Below are 16,859 nucleotides of genomic sequence, written 5' to 3' on the forward strand. Positions count from 1 at the left end.
TTTATAGATATATATGTGAGTTCTAGTTTTAGGGTTCAGTTTGGGAGTTTTACATTTTTTCGACTTTGGGGGAATGCACTTACCGGTACTTGGTTTCTAAACAACAGGAAATAGATCAATCTTCAATTTGTTTCTTTGCATTTCAAATAAGATCATTCAGTAGTTTTATTTCTGTACGCACACAGAAAATGCAAGGTATTGCTCCATTTTTTAAACTTGACATAGAATTGCTTGTAGCAGTAGATACTGTATGTTTTTAAGCTTTATGCCTTACATGTAGTGCATGTGTGTATTCATGAGCATGCTTGAGTAATCCCCCCCTCACCTCCAGGATCCTTGTCAGGGTTGTACTCTAAAGCATTACTGCAGATGAGGTCGATATCCACCAGAAAGTCCTTCACTGTGAAGTACTTGTTTGTGTCAATCTTGGTCATGACAGTTGACAGGTCCATGGGCTGCCGAATAACCTCCAGATAGTCTGACACCTGTCACACAATGCAAAGCTCACATTAATAAAAAAAAAAGAGAAAAAAAAGGCCTGTATTCGGCTTTGTCAAACTATGAGTGAGACATCCTCTTTACCTCATCAATGTCAACTGGTTTGCTGAAGATGTTAAAACGTTTGTCGGTGGCCAGGCGCTTGGTCACGTCCCTGAGAAAGAGCCTGAGCTCACGTAGTGTGTTCTCCTCCTGTTCAGCAAGGCGGCGCTGTTCCTCTGCTGACAGGACCCTGGGGCCTGGAGCCTCTGCAACTGGCAGCGCCTCTTTAACCCTCTCTGTTTGGGTAAAAAGCAAAACCAAGTTAGAAGCAAAGACAGAGGAGAACAAATGACATATATTGACAAGAAATAAAGCTTTTGCATCAAGAGGAGACCCGGAGACATGATAAGAGAATCTTATGATTGATGATTTATCACTCGGCAATAAAACACAAAAGCATCAGCTGTGGGCAAAATCACTAAAAAAATACCTAATTTTTTTTTTAAAAAACAGTTAGCACACCCAGACAGTCGCATCTCTGATCCTTGACCATTTGTTTTTACACCATATCAGATAGAGCTAATAAATACCTGCTCCGGAAAAAAATGTTTCATGAATCTTGAAGCTGAAGAATATAATTTGGCAATACCCCTTCCCCTTAACATATTTTAAAAAATACACCAAGGGACAGTGAAGTGATGAAGAAAGGCAAGCAGATATCCGCTCCTCTCCCGAAGGGTCAGTCCTAGCCCAAGGCTGCTGCCGACAAAGTTAAGAAGAATCGAAGGCACCCCATGCCGCTCTGCTCACTTGCGGCAATCCAAGCCCTGATTCTCATTACGCCTAATAGCGGCTGGGCCCTCTCATTGCAACCCCTTCTCTGCTATCTGCCGGCCTCTCTGTTGGAAGCCAGGCTGCTGTCTTAGTCAGGCAGGGACCCCTGAAGAGCATCAGGCGAGTAAAGCGGGGGACCCCTGCCTTGCATCAATGAGGAAACTGCAGATGAACACTGGGCACCATTTCCATTTAAAAGCTCGAATGGACAGTTCTCTCGTATTGAACCAGAACAGAAGGGGGCATGGAGAATGGGGGCAATGGCAGTTGAAGGGGTGGCTCCGAGTTTGATCAGTGGTTGAGAGGGGCCGATTTTGATTTGAAAGCTGGATAGAGATGTTAGGGAGGATTGGCTTTACACTGGGCAAAAAGCACAGTTGCATGTACAACTACATTCAAATCTAACACTTGCTTATTTCTATTCCTAACCCTTGATTTAATTAAACCAATTCCGAACATCACTGACATTTTACTTCAATCTGCAAATGTAAATTAGGTACACACAAACACAGAAGTGTCTCCAAAAATGACTGCAGAAATATTATCAGTGGGAGAGGAAGAGAACTGAGCGGGGAGGGAACCGAGAAAATGCAGACAACACTGCCCTCTAGTACTGACGGCAGGGATGAGTCATAACTGTCTCGGTCTGCATGTGTATGCCTAAGTGAGTACAATAAGTACCTGTGTTCTTGAGGCGAGGTGGAGCCCTGGCAGCTTGGACCAGAAGCAGGTCAGAGAAAAAGGTTCTCCTGTCCTCTTCTTCAGGAGGGCACAGCGTCACTACTTCCCCGTAAGTCCTCTGGAACATACTTCTCACCTGTATTGCAAAACAATCAGGGGAGTGAATTTAAAAAACAATCCCCATAACCAGCTATCATTAGACCTTACAATTAAAATCTTCTCGTAACAAAAACAGCAGTTAAAGATTAGAATATAGAACAAAACTTTTAGAACTCAATTATTAAATGAGGGTCTTCAGATATTTGAGATGATGCGTGATCAAACCAGGGTCGATGAATCCTCACCTTAAGCCTGGTACACACACTACACGATTTTTACAATCTTAAACCATTTTGATAATGTGAGAGACCCCACACATCCAGGGGTCAGGACAACAATCCTGACCGATTAACAGTTCAGATCACATAGTGTGTGGTGTGCAACGAGACGATCAACTCCGCACACCACACACTAACCGATTCATTCGCCGACAACCAGAGTCTCGACTATCACAACGTGTAATATCGCGCGGTCAGATGCGATTTAAGAGTAAACAAACATGACGTGCAAACTAAATGTGGCTAGCTGTTAGCTGGTACATCCATTACAGTGAACATTTTGGTCAAACTCCTTTCCTTCAGTCAGTTGGACTGTGGTTTGTTTTACAGGACACGTTGTATATAACTTATGTTGTTGCCACAAATCAACAAGTTGGTCCTGAATTCATGACATCCATTTAACTTTATGCTTCGCGATTGCTGTTGTCGCCATGGTAATGTTTGTTGTGCTTCCTGCTTCAGTCAGCTTGCTTCCCTATTGGCTATTGTTCCGTTCAACGCGACAAGTCACAGAGTCTGTGCTCGGCCGTCCTCGATGTTCTCCCCACACCACAGGATTTCCGATCGTAAATATTGAACACGTTTAATATTTACGATTTCAAATCGGGGCGGCCCCGATCGTCTTCCAAGCAGATCAGGGAGGTTAAAATCAATCCTAACACGCCTCACACCACAGGAGAATCTGGCAAGATAATCTTTGGAACATCAGATAGTCAGGACCTTTACTGACTTTCGTCGGAAGGGGGGAATCCGGCCCAAAATCGGCCCGATTATCTTGTAGTGTGTACCCCGCTTTAGAGAGTAAAAAAAATACAAAATAAAAAAAAACTGATGGCATGACAGCTTAAAGAAATAAGTACTTATGTACTGAATGGCATCTGAGAGATTAAATTTATGAAGTGTAAGATGTCTTGATTTTAGTACATTAAGTCCATGTTCACTAAATTACTATCATTGGATTGATGAGTGCAATTTCAATAATGGAAAATAGAAAAAGGAGCAATGGCAAATTCATCGATAACAAAGATTCACAACATAATACAAATATCTGTGTGTCTGTTCTGCAGCGGGATCAACACAACCTGACATTTGGAGAGGATTCAGACTGTCTTGATCCTACTGTGAAAAAAATGCAGCGCTCTGCTTTTTTAAGCATGGGGGAAACCAACACAGAATGATTCAGCAAAACAATACAGGACTCTCCACCAGAACTCTTCAGCCAGGCTCAAATTTTACATGAAATATATACATGCAGTAACAAATTCTATCAAATAGAAAGAGTTGTCACCATTATAACTTTCCAGATCTGTAACAGTGCTGGTAATGAAAACCAATGTGCAGTATTTCTGCATTAGATTAACCTTTAAGCTCATAAATCAGTAATACCCACAGGTCTCCCTAGATTGTACTCTTGTACCTTAACCCATGCGTACATTTGTCCTGTAGATTTAAGATATATTTTCTTATTTTAACAGAAACAGAAATCCAGCAATCTCAAAAATCGCATGTGCATCTCTACTGGTACTGCAGAGGTTGTAAAGATTTCACTTCCCTAGCCCGCCCTCAAAGCCACTCCCAATAGGAAGCCCTAGTTGCTGACTAAGCATGAGCTTTCCACTTTATACCCCCCCATCTGTCTTTCCCATCGATCCCCCCCTTACCCATGGCATGTTTGTTCTTTTTCTTTCTCAGCATTGCCTTCTGTTCTGTTGTTTTATCCCCTCTCTGTGGATTTTGCCTCTCACCTCACAAGAGGGGGGAGATAAGGAGGAAAGGGGTAAAAGCGATACAAAGTGAATATAGCACGAAGCAGGTAAAGATTTTCAGTATTTTTTTTTTTCATCATGATAGAGGCTGCAGGGATGTTTGCAAAGAGTGGTAAAGCTTTGTGGTAAAAAAAAAAAGAAAAAAAAAAAGAGGGGGTTTAAGCATAGAGCTTGATGTAGGGAAGCTGGGACGTCTTGGTGGGTCGAGCAACTATAACACACGACTGCACATCCTGTCAGCTACCATGATCAATTCTTAACAAAAGAAACTGACACAAGAGCAAAAACATTTCTGTCAGTCTGTCTGACACTGCTAAATACAAATATGTATTTTCAATAATGTACACATCAGAGTCCAGATGGTAAAAACTGAGGCTGAGAAGTAAGTTTAGAAAGAGTGTCTGGTGCTGCAAAAACAGTTAACAGTAATTGAGAGGAAGTAGAGGAGCCAGAAGGCAAAGCTTGAAATATACTGTTCAATCTTATTTCCAACCCTGAGTTAGGGTCATGAACTTAAAGGGGTGACTTAAAGAATGATGTCACAAATATAACTCTCTGTTTTAATTAAACAACTGCTCCTTTGCATTGAAAGACTTCGCTTTGGGACTGTTGGCATTTAATTTAGATGCCTCAAAGTAACATCCCTGTGGAGGTGGTTCAGCATGTCCAACTGGAAGGAGACCATGGGGCACGCTTCAGGGGTCCCATCTGGCCTGGGAATGCCTCAGGATCCCCCAAATTGAGCTGGAGGATTTGGCTAGGGAGATAGATAAATGGGCTACCTTGCCTTACCTCTTGCTACTAAGACTAGAACCAGAAAAAGCGACAGAAAAATCTGCATTTACTTTAAGTTCTCTGCATTTTATGAAGTCATATTGGGACACCAATGTTTTTGCCAAGGCTCAAAGATTACTACAGCGCCTAAGGTTTGATAGACAGTGTGTTCAAACATCTCTAAATACCACTGAAAGTAGGATATACTGTACTGTGCTGTGCTCTCAGTTATCGATTCTATATTAACTAGAGGGTTTTTTGGACAAAAAATATACACAGCATAACTCTGCCCAGGGTATAAATGAACAGATGTACTCTCGCCCCTCTTGCTCTCTCTTTTTGTATGATTTATTTATTGAGCTATACCAGTGTTTTTGGTGCTGTATTCTTAACTTTATTTATGTATCACTTGTTCCATTTTGTGTAAGTGAGATGGCACTCAAGAATGATTTCTTTAAATGTGTTTGAATAGTCCCATAAAGGATGGCCCGTGTTGAGGAAAGACATGAAAATAAAGATTCATTCATGTATCAATAATCAGGTCCTTACTGTAAAACCATTAGTATAATTATGTTGCACTAATTCACATTCAGCATACTGTTCCTACCGTTTTGGTGCTTCAAAGCCAAATCTAAAGAAATGATTGCATTCACTTCACCTCTACCGTCACCGTTTTCTTTTCTCCTCCAGTGAGAAGGAATTCAATCTGAGCAGAGTGAACGGCTGTTAAGAGAGGGAGGGAGGCTGTGTAGTTGGACAGCAGCCTGTAGCGTCAGTTTTGGCTGGGGAGGGATGCTGCCTGGTCCCTGCTGAAGTTTGGAGCTGAGACAGCAGCTGTCACTGTGTTCTTTGTGCCAGCAAGTAAAACAACACTCTCAGAGACCGCCAAATCACTTAAAGCACCATAGACTGCAGCATGGCCATGCCGAAAAATTTAAAACCTAAACTCCTAAAGCCTTGGTAAAGGAAGCTACTGAGCCTCCTCTGAAAAAAAAAAAGGGCAATATCATTTGATAAAACAAACAATGCCAGCAAGTGGGGCAATTATAATTACATAACAAGACTGAACTGTTGAAAGTGTAAACAGCCTGGGCAAAACTCTGCTCATTTAGCAAATTGGATGCCAATAATACTCAGTAAAACCTGGGGCATCGTTTAAGTGGGACCAACTATCTGTAGTTGTCATTACACACAGATGATTTTTCCTTCATAAAGATTATTTTAATTTACTTAATATGAACATTCCCTGCAAATAACATAGCTTTTATTAGATCTTTTTCCATTTTTTTACTGATTTTGGTCATCTACTTAAGGATAGTATTACAAACAAGGTGAACTGGTTGCATTATTATATAGTTTCACACTAGCAGAAATCGCCTGAAAAAAAACTCAGGATATTTCCAGGAGGAGCTGTATGTATGAACACAAACAGCCGAATTTTCGCTCTGACTTCACCCGGAGTTTTTCCTGCCAGACCCCTGATTTAATTTGAGTACGCAGCAGGATATTCTCCAGAGAATTCACCTCTAGCCAATAGGCAGGGGAGTGACGTTTGTATCTTGTGACTGCTGCACAGTGCCGAAAATAGGGCCGCCCTCCTAATATAATGGTAGGGGAAACACTGGGCTGCATTGCCAGGAGAATATCCGGAGCACTTCAGGAGTGCATAAGTGAAACGGCTTTAGAGTACATTAAGCAACAACTGGCGGATTGTTAATGGAAGGTATGGATAATCTCTTCAATCTATCCTCAACTGCTTTTACTAGGCATTACCATTGACAGTGCAAGTACAAAATAAAGGAACATTAAGTATATTTAAATGTAACTTGAAAATGGACAGAGACATGGTCTTTTTAACTCGTTGTGAAAAAGTTAAGAACAGACCTGTTTAACAAGTGCAATGACTCAACCGGAGTAGAAAATAGCTCCTCTTAAATGTGGAACATGGGGGGGGGGGGAAAGCTGAATAGCCCGAGGATAGTCTTGATTCACTGCTGCTAGCTTCACGCTGACTTGAACACACTATTAGTCCCATCATGTGCTTCCCAATTTTCCAGGTTTCATGACAATTTGTTCAATGACCAAAGAAGAGGTAATTCAACAAAAACAGAGAGTAATTGCCAATTCTACACATGGTCAGTAGCCTTATGTGTAATAAAAAGAGATCTACCTTTCAAAGCACAATGGCTGTGATTACTTCCATGTACAAAATTAAACTCTTACCACAGCATGTGAATAAATCAAATTTGTGGCGGTAATTGAAGCAAAAAGCCTTAAGCCGTAATGGTCTGAGACAGAGAAAATGAATAAATGCTAATGATAACAAAAACAACAAAGGAAGCAACAGGAAAATTACAATTTAAACTTCAGACACAAAGTGGAAAATAGATTAAAGAGGAGCTCAATGGATGCAACAGCACAGGTGCCTCAGTCTTAATGAGTGTACTACAGAGGAGAATCATCTGTTTCCTTGGAGCTAGGCCAGAGTTAATTCCTGGCCAAAACAACAGCCACACACACACAAAGAGAGAGACACACACACAGACAAAAAAAAAAAAGCGGCACTGTCTGCACAGGCATATTGATGTGGGATGTGTGTCCTGGCTTAAAGACATGGGGCTGCCAACCCCTGGACCTAATTAAAGCCCTTCTGTTGCCTGAATAGAGAAGATCCAACTCCTTATTTTTCTCTATTTCTTTTCCACCCTTCCAATTCTCACTGTTACCCCTCAAACCCTCCCTTAATGCCTCACCCACACCACCGGGTGGTGTGTGACTCTGCTTGAGCTTTCAGTAAGAGAGTAAGAAGAAGAGGAAGATGAGGGAGCATGTTTAGAGATCCCCAAGAAGAAAGGTGGGCAGTGAGAAAAATTATGAGAGAGGGCAAATGGAGCCAAGGTAGAAAAAAACTCAGTGGGAGCTGGTGACCTTGACTGTGACACCCTGCATGTGTCTGCACCAAGTCTGTGCGAGTATGAAGGAAAGATATAAACCCTTTGAATCAAGCTTTGAGGCTAGAGGTTAACACTCTTGTTTCTCACACAATGGAAGACACAGCAATATGTCTCAACAGAAAAACCAAGGGCAGGCCTCTAGCAAAACCTGAAAATGTCAGCTCAAGTGTGTGTACAGTATGTTCCTACCTCGTCTGACAGCTGTGAGTAGTGGGACTCAGCTGTGGCAAGGATAAGGACAGGGCTGAACGAGGGGACATCCTGCAGCAAGGTGAAGAAGGTGCTTTTCACAGTGTCACTCACTGTCTCCCACCACTCGGAGACATGCGGCATAAATACCACACTGGGCACGCTCCGACGAGCCTCACGGAAAACCTAAACCCACAAAGACAGAGACAAGTCATTCAAAGCTAGTTATGTAGCTTCTTCCCTCAACTTCAATCAACAAAAAAAACACAAATGTGTGGAAGTGCATTCAGTGAATATTTTTACTGTGTGGGTTACCTGAGCACAGGACTCCTCTGGCGTCTTGGCGCTGACGGAGTAGAGGGTGGGCAAATCCAGGCGGTGCACTGGCAGCTTGTCCAGGTGGTGCAGCAAAGCAGGGGCCAAATGAGAGCTCTGTCCCGAGCCTGGGGGCCCAGCCAGCAGCAGACGAGGCCGGTATGCTGTGGGCTGTTGGAGGGCAGAGCTAGTGACAGAAAGGAGTTTGAGGTTAGCGTTAACACATAAGGATCAGTGACCAGCAGTGGACACCTTTATAGTTTCAGTTACCGGTACGTTTTTGTAACTGCTTAGGAAGGCTTATATGCATAAAGCTATTGTTTGCATTTATTTATAGCACCCCAAAAATGTAATTTTCAAATGTCTCATAGACATAAACAGAGCAACATGCCTGGAACATGGGTGAAGCAGCATAGTGCTATACGTAGGGTTTCCCTGTGTGATTCAGTCTTTTCTCTCTCTTTTACCTGCTATGTTATGTGATTGAAGTCCTTGAGATTTCTATAAGGTTCCATTGTGACACGTGTCTGATAACAACATGTGACAAACAGGCCTGTTAAGTTAACCCTGGCTTTGATAAAAACAGGGAGCCGATAGGCATCAAGATTAAATGTGATTTGTTGACCAGAAGCCTTTCAACATCTTAAAATCTACTCATTTACCTTGAGAGGTGTTTCATTCCTCCTTCAGACACACCACCAGAGCAGTACATGGTCTGTGCCTTTCAAGTAGAAATAGTTACTGAAAAGCAATATGTTATAAACTCCCTTTATCCGTCACCATTTTGAATGGAAGTGGTGACTCATCTTTTAATTTCAGAACTGTCTCATCAACATTTCTTGGCTTTTCATCCTATCCTCTGATAAAACTTTTGCACATTCCTCCTATTGTGCACTCTAACTAGGCAATCTGTACTGTGCCAAAGCATGGTACACTTCCTTGGCCCTGGCAGGGTAGACATAAGGGTATAATCGATCCCCACCTTGCATAATCGAGAATTCAACTCAAAACAAGCCAAAAATCAGTGAAGTCTCCATTGTTAGACGAGAAAATTAACCATGCCGCTATCATAGAGTCTTTGACAGCTATCAGAAACAACAACAGATTAAAACTGAAACTATTGTGTTTGTTTTTATCTTCTCTCTTGCATGACGTACACTTCAGTGTTTCCCCTAGGTTTAGAGCTCTGGGGTGGGGGTGGGGGGGGGGGTCCTGCGAGTTGTTCCTGCAACTCCCGTTTCTGAGCGTACCTGAATGCATCTCTTATTGTCTGAGCATAAATAAATAACATAAGGCTTTTAAGTTTGTTTAATAAAAGGACGAGGTATAGACCTGTTCTATAGGAAAGGTATCCTTATGACTTCTGTTGTGATCTGGCGCTATATAGAAAATAAAATGAACTTGACGATCAAAGGGGGCGGGGGGTGCCGCTGGGGGGGCAGGCCGCCCCCTAATATAATGGTAGGGGAAACACTGCACTTTAGTGATGTTCCGATCTTGAACCGCTCCAAAACGTATATAAATTCAAACCAGATTATGCAAACTGCAAATATTCTATTTCCTCACTTGGTGAAAAGTGAGGAAATAGCACCGCTCAGGTGCGCTCTGACAGCACATAACCTATGGTGATGACTTGTGAACAAGGCGCAATAAGAGTGCAGGCCAGCTAGTGTGAGTGCGCCCTTCCTGTAAAGTCTCTGCATTAATAACATCTTGTATGGAGAATAATGTGTTTATATAATAATTAGGAAAGTGCATTCAACTAAAAATATAACTTCCAACTTTGCAAGGCACTCTAGATCTATACTGCTCTCTAATTAGAAGACACTTTGCCCCCTATTGTCTTGAGTGTGTTTATCATTAGATCCATCTTTATGTGCAAAATAGTGCAAATATACAGTTTAATATGCTGTGTTTTCTGTAGGATTGGCTTGTGGGCTTGTTGTCTTTAATATTACTCGGCATACACCCTTTAGAAACTAGTACTTATAACCACTCTTATAAAACTATATACACTTAATAACAATTTGATTTCTTTTTTCAAAGTACAAGATACCTGTATCTGCTTACTAAAAATAAATTGCTAATCTGCCACAATATATCAGACCTGAGAGTTTCTATGGACTCACATGGAGAAATGGAGGAAGGGTCTGTGGGTTGCAGAAGAGGAGAGCTGACTCTTTGGGGATGCAGCAGGCTGGACTTCATAGATGGAAGGGGAGCCTTCCTCATTGTCATCGTCGCTGTACAAGTCCTCTGCAAGCAGTTGATTGTCACCGTCTAGCACAGATAGAAACACTTATAATACAGCCATGCATAAGTAGCAGCTAATTTTTCCTGAAGTTACTGAACATAATGGCACTAAATCCACTTAAAAGTTTGTTTCTACAAAGTTGAATTCTCAAAGCAGCACTACCACTGACATTAATGTGGTCATTTCACTCGAAAAGCGTCAATAAAAAAAGAGAGCTGGCTTATTAGGCGAGATGTAATGGGCATTTAAAGAGATGCAGCACTCTTGGAGCTTATGTCATTACTGGATGCAAGAAGAACAACTCCTGGAAGCAATCTCCCACTGGTCAAGTGCTGCATTGTGGCTAATCTGCTGTAAATACTCATTTGTTGACTGCTGTGGGAGTTGAGTTATTGAAGTGGAAGCGGGATGACTTGTTACCAAATCTCTGTGCTATCAGCTCTAATCTCAGGGGGAAAGTTTTATCACAGAGTACCTCTAGTGTTTGAGGGTGACACAAAGCACTTTGATATAAGGCAGGGGGGAAAGAAACAAATCAGAAAAGGCTCAAATGTGCCAACAGGGATAGCACCCTGATAAATGAGACAAGTGGCAGAGTAAAATATAGAAAGAGTCTAGCAAGTAAAAGCAAAAAAAAGGTATACATTGAAACCATGGACCCAGATCCTACCATGTTTGTTGTCCCTGTCAGTACACTGACCATGGGGGAAGACTCGGAGCAGAGCTTTCAGCACCAAAGAAAAAGAGCTTGCCAACAGAGGCCTGAGGGTAGGGGACAGGGCTCTGCCCGGGGGAGCAAGGGCCCTCTGGGAGGCTGGGACAATTGTCGTCATTGCCTTGCTGAAGTCGCCGGGCCCCAGGACAATGGAGGTGATGTCCAGCTTCAGTTTGACACTGCTGCCGTAGATCTGGGGGTAGCGGCGGCGCAGCGCCGCCAAGGCTGCCTCTGTGCAAAGTGCTTTGATGTCAGCACCACAGTAGCCTGGGAGCAAGAAAAACACACAACAGTTAGTTAATTTTTTTGCATTTGAAAACAACAAATAAAACAAAAATCAATTAAAAGAGAATAAATCAAAATCATTTTTCTCTTACCGACACATTTTTCTGCAAGTTCCTCTACAAATGGCTCAGCCAATTTGGGATTCCAGTCCCGTGTGTGAATCTCCAGAATGTGCTTTCTGGCCTGAGCAGAGGATTTTGTTTGGACATTGGGAAAGACACCCCCAAAAAAAACAAGAAAGGAAAGTCAAGAGATGAGGGAGCACAAGTCCTGTGTAGGCTTATAGGATGTTAAACAGGTTCAACTGTCATGGTATCAGTTATTGCCAGGAAACAATTTTTATGTGTCTGTGTGTGATGGGAACAAAAAAATCATTCCCATCTTCTCTTTATGTAGAACTGACAAGAGCAAGAAAAAGATCAAAATGAAATAAGGTGAAAGAGTGAGCTCATCTGAGGTGCCTACTAACACTCACATTTATTACACCGTCTCCCTGGGACGCTACTTTGATAGACAGAAGGAAGTGGTCTTTGTCATGAATGAACAGAAACCGTTTACATCATCTTTCATCACCAATCTCCCTTTCTATTCCTACTGACATAACTGAGACACATTTCAGACAGGTTTCTAGTTGGGGCAATACCAGGGGGGGCTTAACTAACATGTGTATGGATGATTGTTATTTGCAGTAGAGAGCTGTGTTCAGTAAGACAGAGCTCAGTACTGGTGTGTGTACCTGGCGGCACTCTGCAGATTCAACTTTGATTAGAAATGATCTTACTGTGTGGACAAACAATACTAGGTAAAGCCTTACGTATACGTAGATAAGTGACTTCTACTGATTTGTTTTCTGACTCACTTTCCATTTAAAAACATGTAACAGTGGCGTGTGATTACCAAAAAATAAAACATGCCTCCCCAAATTAAATATTAAAGTCAGAGGCGCTGGTGGCCTAGAGGTTAGTTCACTCTCCCCATGTACAGGGGCTGTAGCCCTCGAAGCAGGGAAGCCTGAATTTAAATCCAACCTGTGGCTCCATCCCCGCGTGTCATTCCCAAATCTCTCAAACCCATTTCCGACACTATTCACTGTCCTGTCTCAACAATAAAGAAAAAGCCACAAAAGAAATCATAAATATTTAAATTTAAGCCATTAGATCTGAAAAACAAAAGTTCCTCTAAGAGAGGTTTTTAATTCTCAAGCAATCTAATGAGCATCTACTTTACTACTCGATTGTAAGATTAAAAACATCCAACAGCAGGGGGAAAAAAAGTTGATTAGACTTAATAGCCAGAGAGCTGCATGAACTAATTTCTTGGCAGGACTCTTATGAGGAAAACACAAATTACCCCTGGATAAGATTGTGTCTCCAGCTGGGTGCGCATTTGGGGACAGCATTGCATATACCCTAACTGCTCCTTGTACTAAACAATGCATTCTGTTATGTCACAGTTGGCCAGGAGACAGATGCTGTCACATTACATGTTGGACTTAAAGGTACAGTATCTGCAATCTTTTAAGCATACAAAAGAAACGTTAATGCTCCGTCTCCAGTAGAAAACATGGCAAAGATAAATCACTGTGTAGTACAGACTTTGTGTGTATGGTTTTGTTCATGATCATGTGACCAACGTACACAGTATTGATGTTTCTCACCTTCTTGTCTGGCAGGTTAAACAGAAACTCCCGGTCAAAGCGTCCGGGCCTCCTGAGTGCAGGGTCAATAGAGTCAAGTCTGTTTGTAGCACCAATGACCACTATCTCCCCACGACTGTCCAAGCCATCCATCAAGGCGAGCAGGGTTGACACAATAGAACTGGGAAGAGGGAGAAGATGTATGTTTGTCATATAGCATTCAGTTGTCTCTAGTCTTTCTCTAAAGAATACATCACAATTCAAAAACTGGCCTGCTGTATTTAATAAAATATTATAAGAACTTTATCACAATGACTTCATGTAAAGTGTTACAAAGATGTAATGCATGACTTTAAAACGCACACAAAAGTATAGTCCCGAAACTTTAGAGCATAAACACTTTTTTAGGATTCAATCAATCTCAAAGAACTCATGAGTCAGTAGTAACTTCATTTGTATTTACAGATTCTACATAAAGATGGAGAATGGCAGCTATTACCATAAGGATCAACTGCAAGCTGTATCTGGATAACAGGATATTTTCTCAACTTCACTACATGTTGAAATGGTCTAAATAAGAAATGGAATTGTTGTGTATTTCAGCTTGCATTGCAATTGCTGCTCAATAAACAAATAAATATGAACTGAAGAGTCCCTGATGTGAAGCATCTAATTCATCTCACAAAATCAGATGGCAGAGTTTTTTTATCCATTTCTTCACACACATCTACATCTCTCTGTAATTTGTGCCTCAGGATTTGAAATGGGATTCTTTGTATGCCATCTATATACTTCTGGTAACAATGACTGTGCATCTTGGTAAAGGGAAATCCTCCTTTGTTGCTCTTCGTGAGTTTTCTTCCTTCAATTACTTTGTTGGAAACAAAGAGCAAAGTAAATGGAAATGCTTCACTGTCACTAAAGGTCTCAGGGACCCTTGTAAAAAGTTTGTTGAAAAGCCCCCTGAAGCAATTAAACCTATCCTGACTTATGCTTGTGCTACTTGTGTGGACAGTCTGACTGATGAGTGCTGACACTAGGTCAAGTTGAGGTTGGATTATGTTTCAAAGATAAACATGTGTACAATAGTCATAGATTCTTTGATATGATGATTACAAGCTCATTAACCTTACCTGTGTATCTGGTCTTGCCTGCTGGAGCGAACAGGAGCCAAACCATCAATCTCATCAAAGAAAATAATAGATGGCCTCATCAGGTAAGCCTGGGCAAAAGAAAACACAAAACCAAATCACCACCAACATTAGACTCGTTGGAAAATATATCAAAGATGGCTATGCTAAATGAAATACAAGAATACCATTTTTGCAAAAAAGTGCTCATCAACAAAGAATATTTATCTGCTATAGCTATAAAATAATTACAGAAACCTAAAATATTCAACCAGCAAATGGGCAGTTTGAAATTTATATCATGAATCCAAGTCAGATGACTTAGGGCGCACTCATACCAGGCAATCCAAACGGTGCCTAAGCACGTTTGAGCCCAAAGTCCACTTTGTTTGACTGGTGTGAGTGCTGCGTACTGTTCTCAAGCACAGCACACTTCCTTGACCCCGGAACAGTTGAAGAGGTGTGCTTCAGCACGGTATGGTTACTCATGCACAAGTACGGGAAAGCAACATGTACATGTTATCGATGCCACCGTTCCCCTCGACAATCATCTTAACAGTGGCGGTGATGCAGAGGTGGAGTGTTTACTCAAAATCTGGCAGGTACAAATACTCCTTTAACTGACCAACAAGACCCAAAATAAGTCACAAAACCAGTAGAGTTGCAGTCATGTTCTCTGTATTGTTACCCATTGTGCTGACTCTGAGACCACGCTTCTTGTAAACAAATAGTCGTATTACGACGTGATGATTTATGTACAAGAGGTATCCGTGGTCAGCAAGGTTTAGCCTGAAGCAATGTGAGTTCAGGCCAGCCAAGGAATAGGGACAGGGGACAATCATCCTTCAGCAACTGGACCTAGTGTGAGTGCGCCCTTAAACTATGGTTACGATGGATTATCAGAAAGTTGCCTTCGAACTCACACATGTGCTGACTGTGTCTCTCACCTGGTCAAATAGCAAGCGTAGCTGCCGTTCCGATTCACCAACCCACTTGCTGAGGCAGTCTGCTCCTTTCCTCATGAAGAAAGAAACCTTCCTGTCTCCGTGGCTACACTCATTAGCAAGCGCCCGAGCCACCAGGGTCTTTCCTGTCCCCGGAGGGCCATAGAACAAACACCCTCTAAAAAAGGAGAGGAGAGGAAATAGAGACAAGTTTATCAGACAACAGCTATTTAAACCACCTTTTAAGTGTATTCATAACTTAAATAATCTGTAAACACCAACATAATAATGCCTTTTTTAAAGCGGACAGCACGTCTGAGGAATTACAAAATACAGAAAACACTACAAAACTCAAAACTATTCAAGCCACCTTCTTGAAATTAACCGTCAAATGTTTGTTCCTTTCACCTGGGAGGTTGAATCTTAAACTTCTCAAAGATCTCGGGATAAAGCAGTGGGAACACGACCATCTCCTTTAGTGACTGAATGTGATTACTGAGGCCACCAACACTTTCAAATTTCACCTGTGGAGAAAACATTTTTACAGTTGAAAAAGTAGAACTTAAAAACAAGTCACCAGGAAGCTTTATTGTATTGCTACAAAACTAATTCACAAATACTATAACAGACTACCATTAAAAGAGATATTCCTAGGATTGTATACTTCCAGGTTGTAAGATTAAAAGTGTGCTGCATTATAGCTAAGATATTTGTTTGTGCTTTTACTCACTGAGGTGTCAAGGTTCATGGGGTCCACATCAGCTAGACTGGTGCCCACTTTAACCCGATCACGCAACACACCACTGGCCAAGTCTTCTGCTGTCAAATTCATTGGCAAACATCTGCTGACAAAATAGGATTGGCATTGGTTATTACATGCACATGCAGTGTACAAATACCAGTCACACAAAAGTAGTTGCTGCAGCCCTAATGCTAGCGTGGATGTTTCTAGACAACCATTATTTCACAGGAGCCTCAAAAAATATAAATCAGAATAGAGTTATAATCAGTGATTGTGTAAACCACAGCATGATTAAAAGGGGGAAGAAAGGAACAGCAGCCCTCACCTGTTCCTGGCCCGGCTCATGCTCTTGCTTTTTCTCCGCTCAAACCGTTCCTCATCAGAAGACGAGGTTGTGTCACTGCTGTGAATGGCATGTTTCTTCACTCTGGAGAAGTGTGACAATCTCAATTCAGTGTCAGACCGTTACACTGTAGCGTCACTTTATCAGCAGAGACTGATGGAAGTGTAAAAGCCTTTTTATAACCACAGTTCTGAGTTGATTAATCAGAGGAACAACAAAGTAGCATCACATCTGAGAGTGATTTTTTTTTTCACGAATTACAACTAACCTTATATGGCTTCTTCTTGCTGGGGATCTATGGGTGTCAAACAGTGAGGGGTTGCTCTGTTTTCTGTTCACAGGCTCTGAAAGCGCAAACACCAACAGTTAGTTTCCACATACTATGGTTCTGGAATAGTTATAATTACAGACCGAAAATGAGTAAATAAATGGATAGCGTC

The 16,859-nt window shown here is 41.7% G+C and overlaps 1 protein-coding gene and 1 long non-coding RNA gene across 7 annotated transcripts in view; one reads left to right on the top strand and one right to left on the bottom strand.

Annotated features, from left to right (window-relative positions):
• The window catches only part of atad2b (ATPase family AAA domain containing 2B), a 59,907-nt gene that overhangs the window by 38,411 nt on the left and 4,637 nt on the right, over positions 1 to 16,859 (bottom strand). For 2 of the 4 annotated variants that reach the window (XM_020641617.3, XM_065963400.1), the window contains exons 8-22: positions 16,688 to 16,763; positions 16,402 to 16,503; positions 16,065 to 16,176; positions 15,743 to 15,858; positions 15,338 to 15,512; positions 14,394 to 14,482; positions 13,282 to 13,441; positions 11,717 to 11,807; positions 11,295 to 11,606; positions 10,500 to 10,650; positions 8,371 to 8,557; positions 8,056 to 8,241; positions 1,996 to 2,131; positions 583 to 776; positions 326 to 485 (exon numbers count right to left, since the gene is read on the bottom strand). In XM_020641617.3, the coding sequence (XP_020497273.2) occupies positions 326 to 485; positions 583 to 776; positions 1,996 to 2,131; positions 8,056 to 8,241; positions 8,371 to 8,557; positions 10,500 to 10,650; positions 11,295 to 11,606; positions 11,717 to 11,807; positions 13,282 to 13,441; positions 14,394 to 14,482; positions 15,338 to 15,512; positions 15,743 to 15,858; positions 16,065 to 16,176; positions 16,402 to 16,503; positions 16,688 to 16,763 (2,247 nt within the window). Of the gene's footprint in view, positions 1 to 325; positions 486 to 582; positions 777 to 1,995; positions 2,132 to 8,055; positions 8,242 to 8,370; positions 8,558 to 10,499; positions 10,651 to 11,294; positions 11,607 to 11,716; positions 11,808 to 13,281; positions 13,442 to 14,393; positions 14,483 to 15,337; positions 15,513 to 15,742; positions 15,859 to 16,064; positions 16,180 to 16,401; positions 16,504 to 16,687; positions 16,764 to 16,859 lie in introns of all 4 variants that reach the window. The other 2 variants (XM_065963401.1, XM_065963399.1) reach the window with 1 other exon arrangement.
• LOC109989755 (uncharacterized) lies at positions 4,016 to 13,909 on the top strand. Of its 3 annotated transcripts, none has more exons than XR_002278204.3 (4): positions 4,016 to 4,185; positions 13,078 to 13,122; positions 13,297 to 13,460; positions 13,726 to 13,909. It is a non-coding gene; the product is annotated as an uncharacterized lncRNA (long non-coding RNA). The 3 variants fall into 3 exon arrangements; XR_010668721.1 differs by having other exon boundaries at positions 13,297 to 13,417; XR_010668722.1 differs by lacking the exon at positions 4,016 to 4,185 and adding an exon at positions 6,524 to 6,635 and having other exon boundaries at positions 13,297 to 13,417.

Source organism: Labrus bergylta, chromosome 15, assembly GCF_963930695.1.
Source record: "Labrus bergylta chromosome 15, fLabBer1.1, whole genome shotgun sequence".
NCBI classification, from domain to species: Eukaryota; Metazoa; Chordata; class Actinopteri; order Labriformes; family Labridae; genus Labrus; species Labrus bergylta.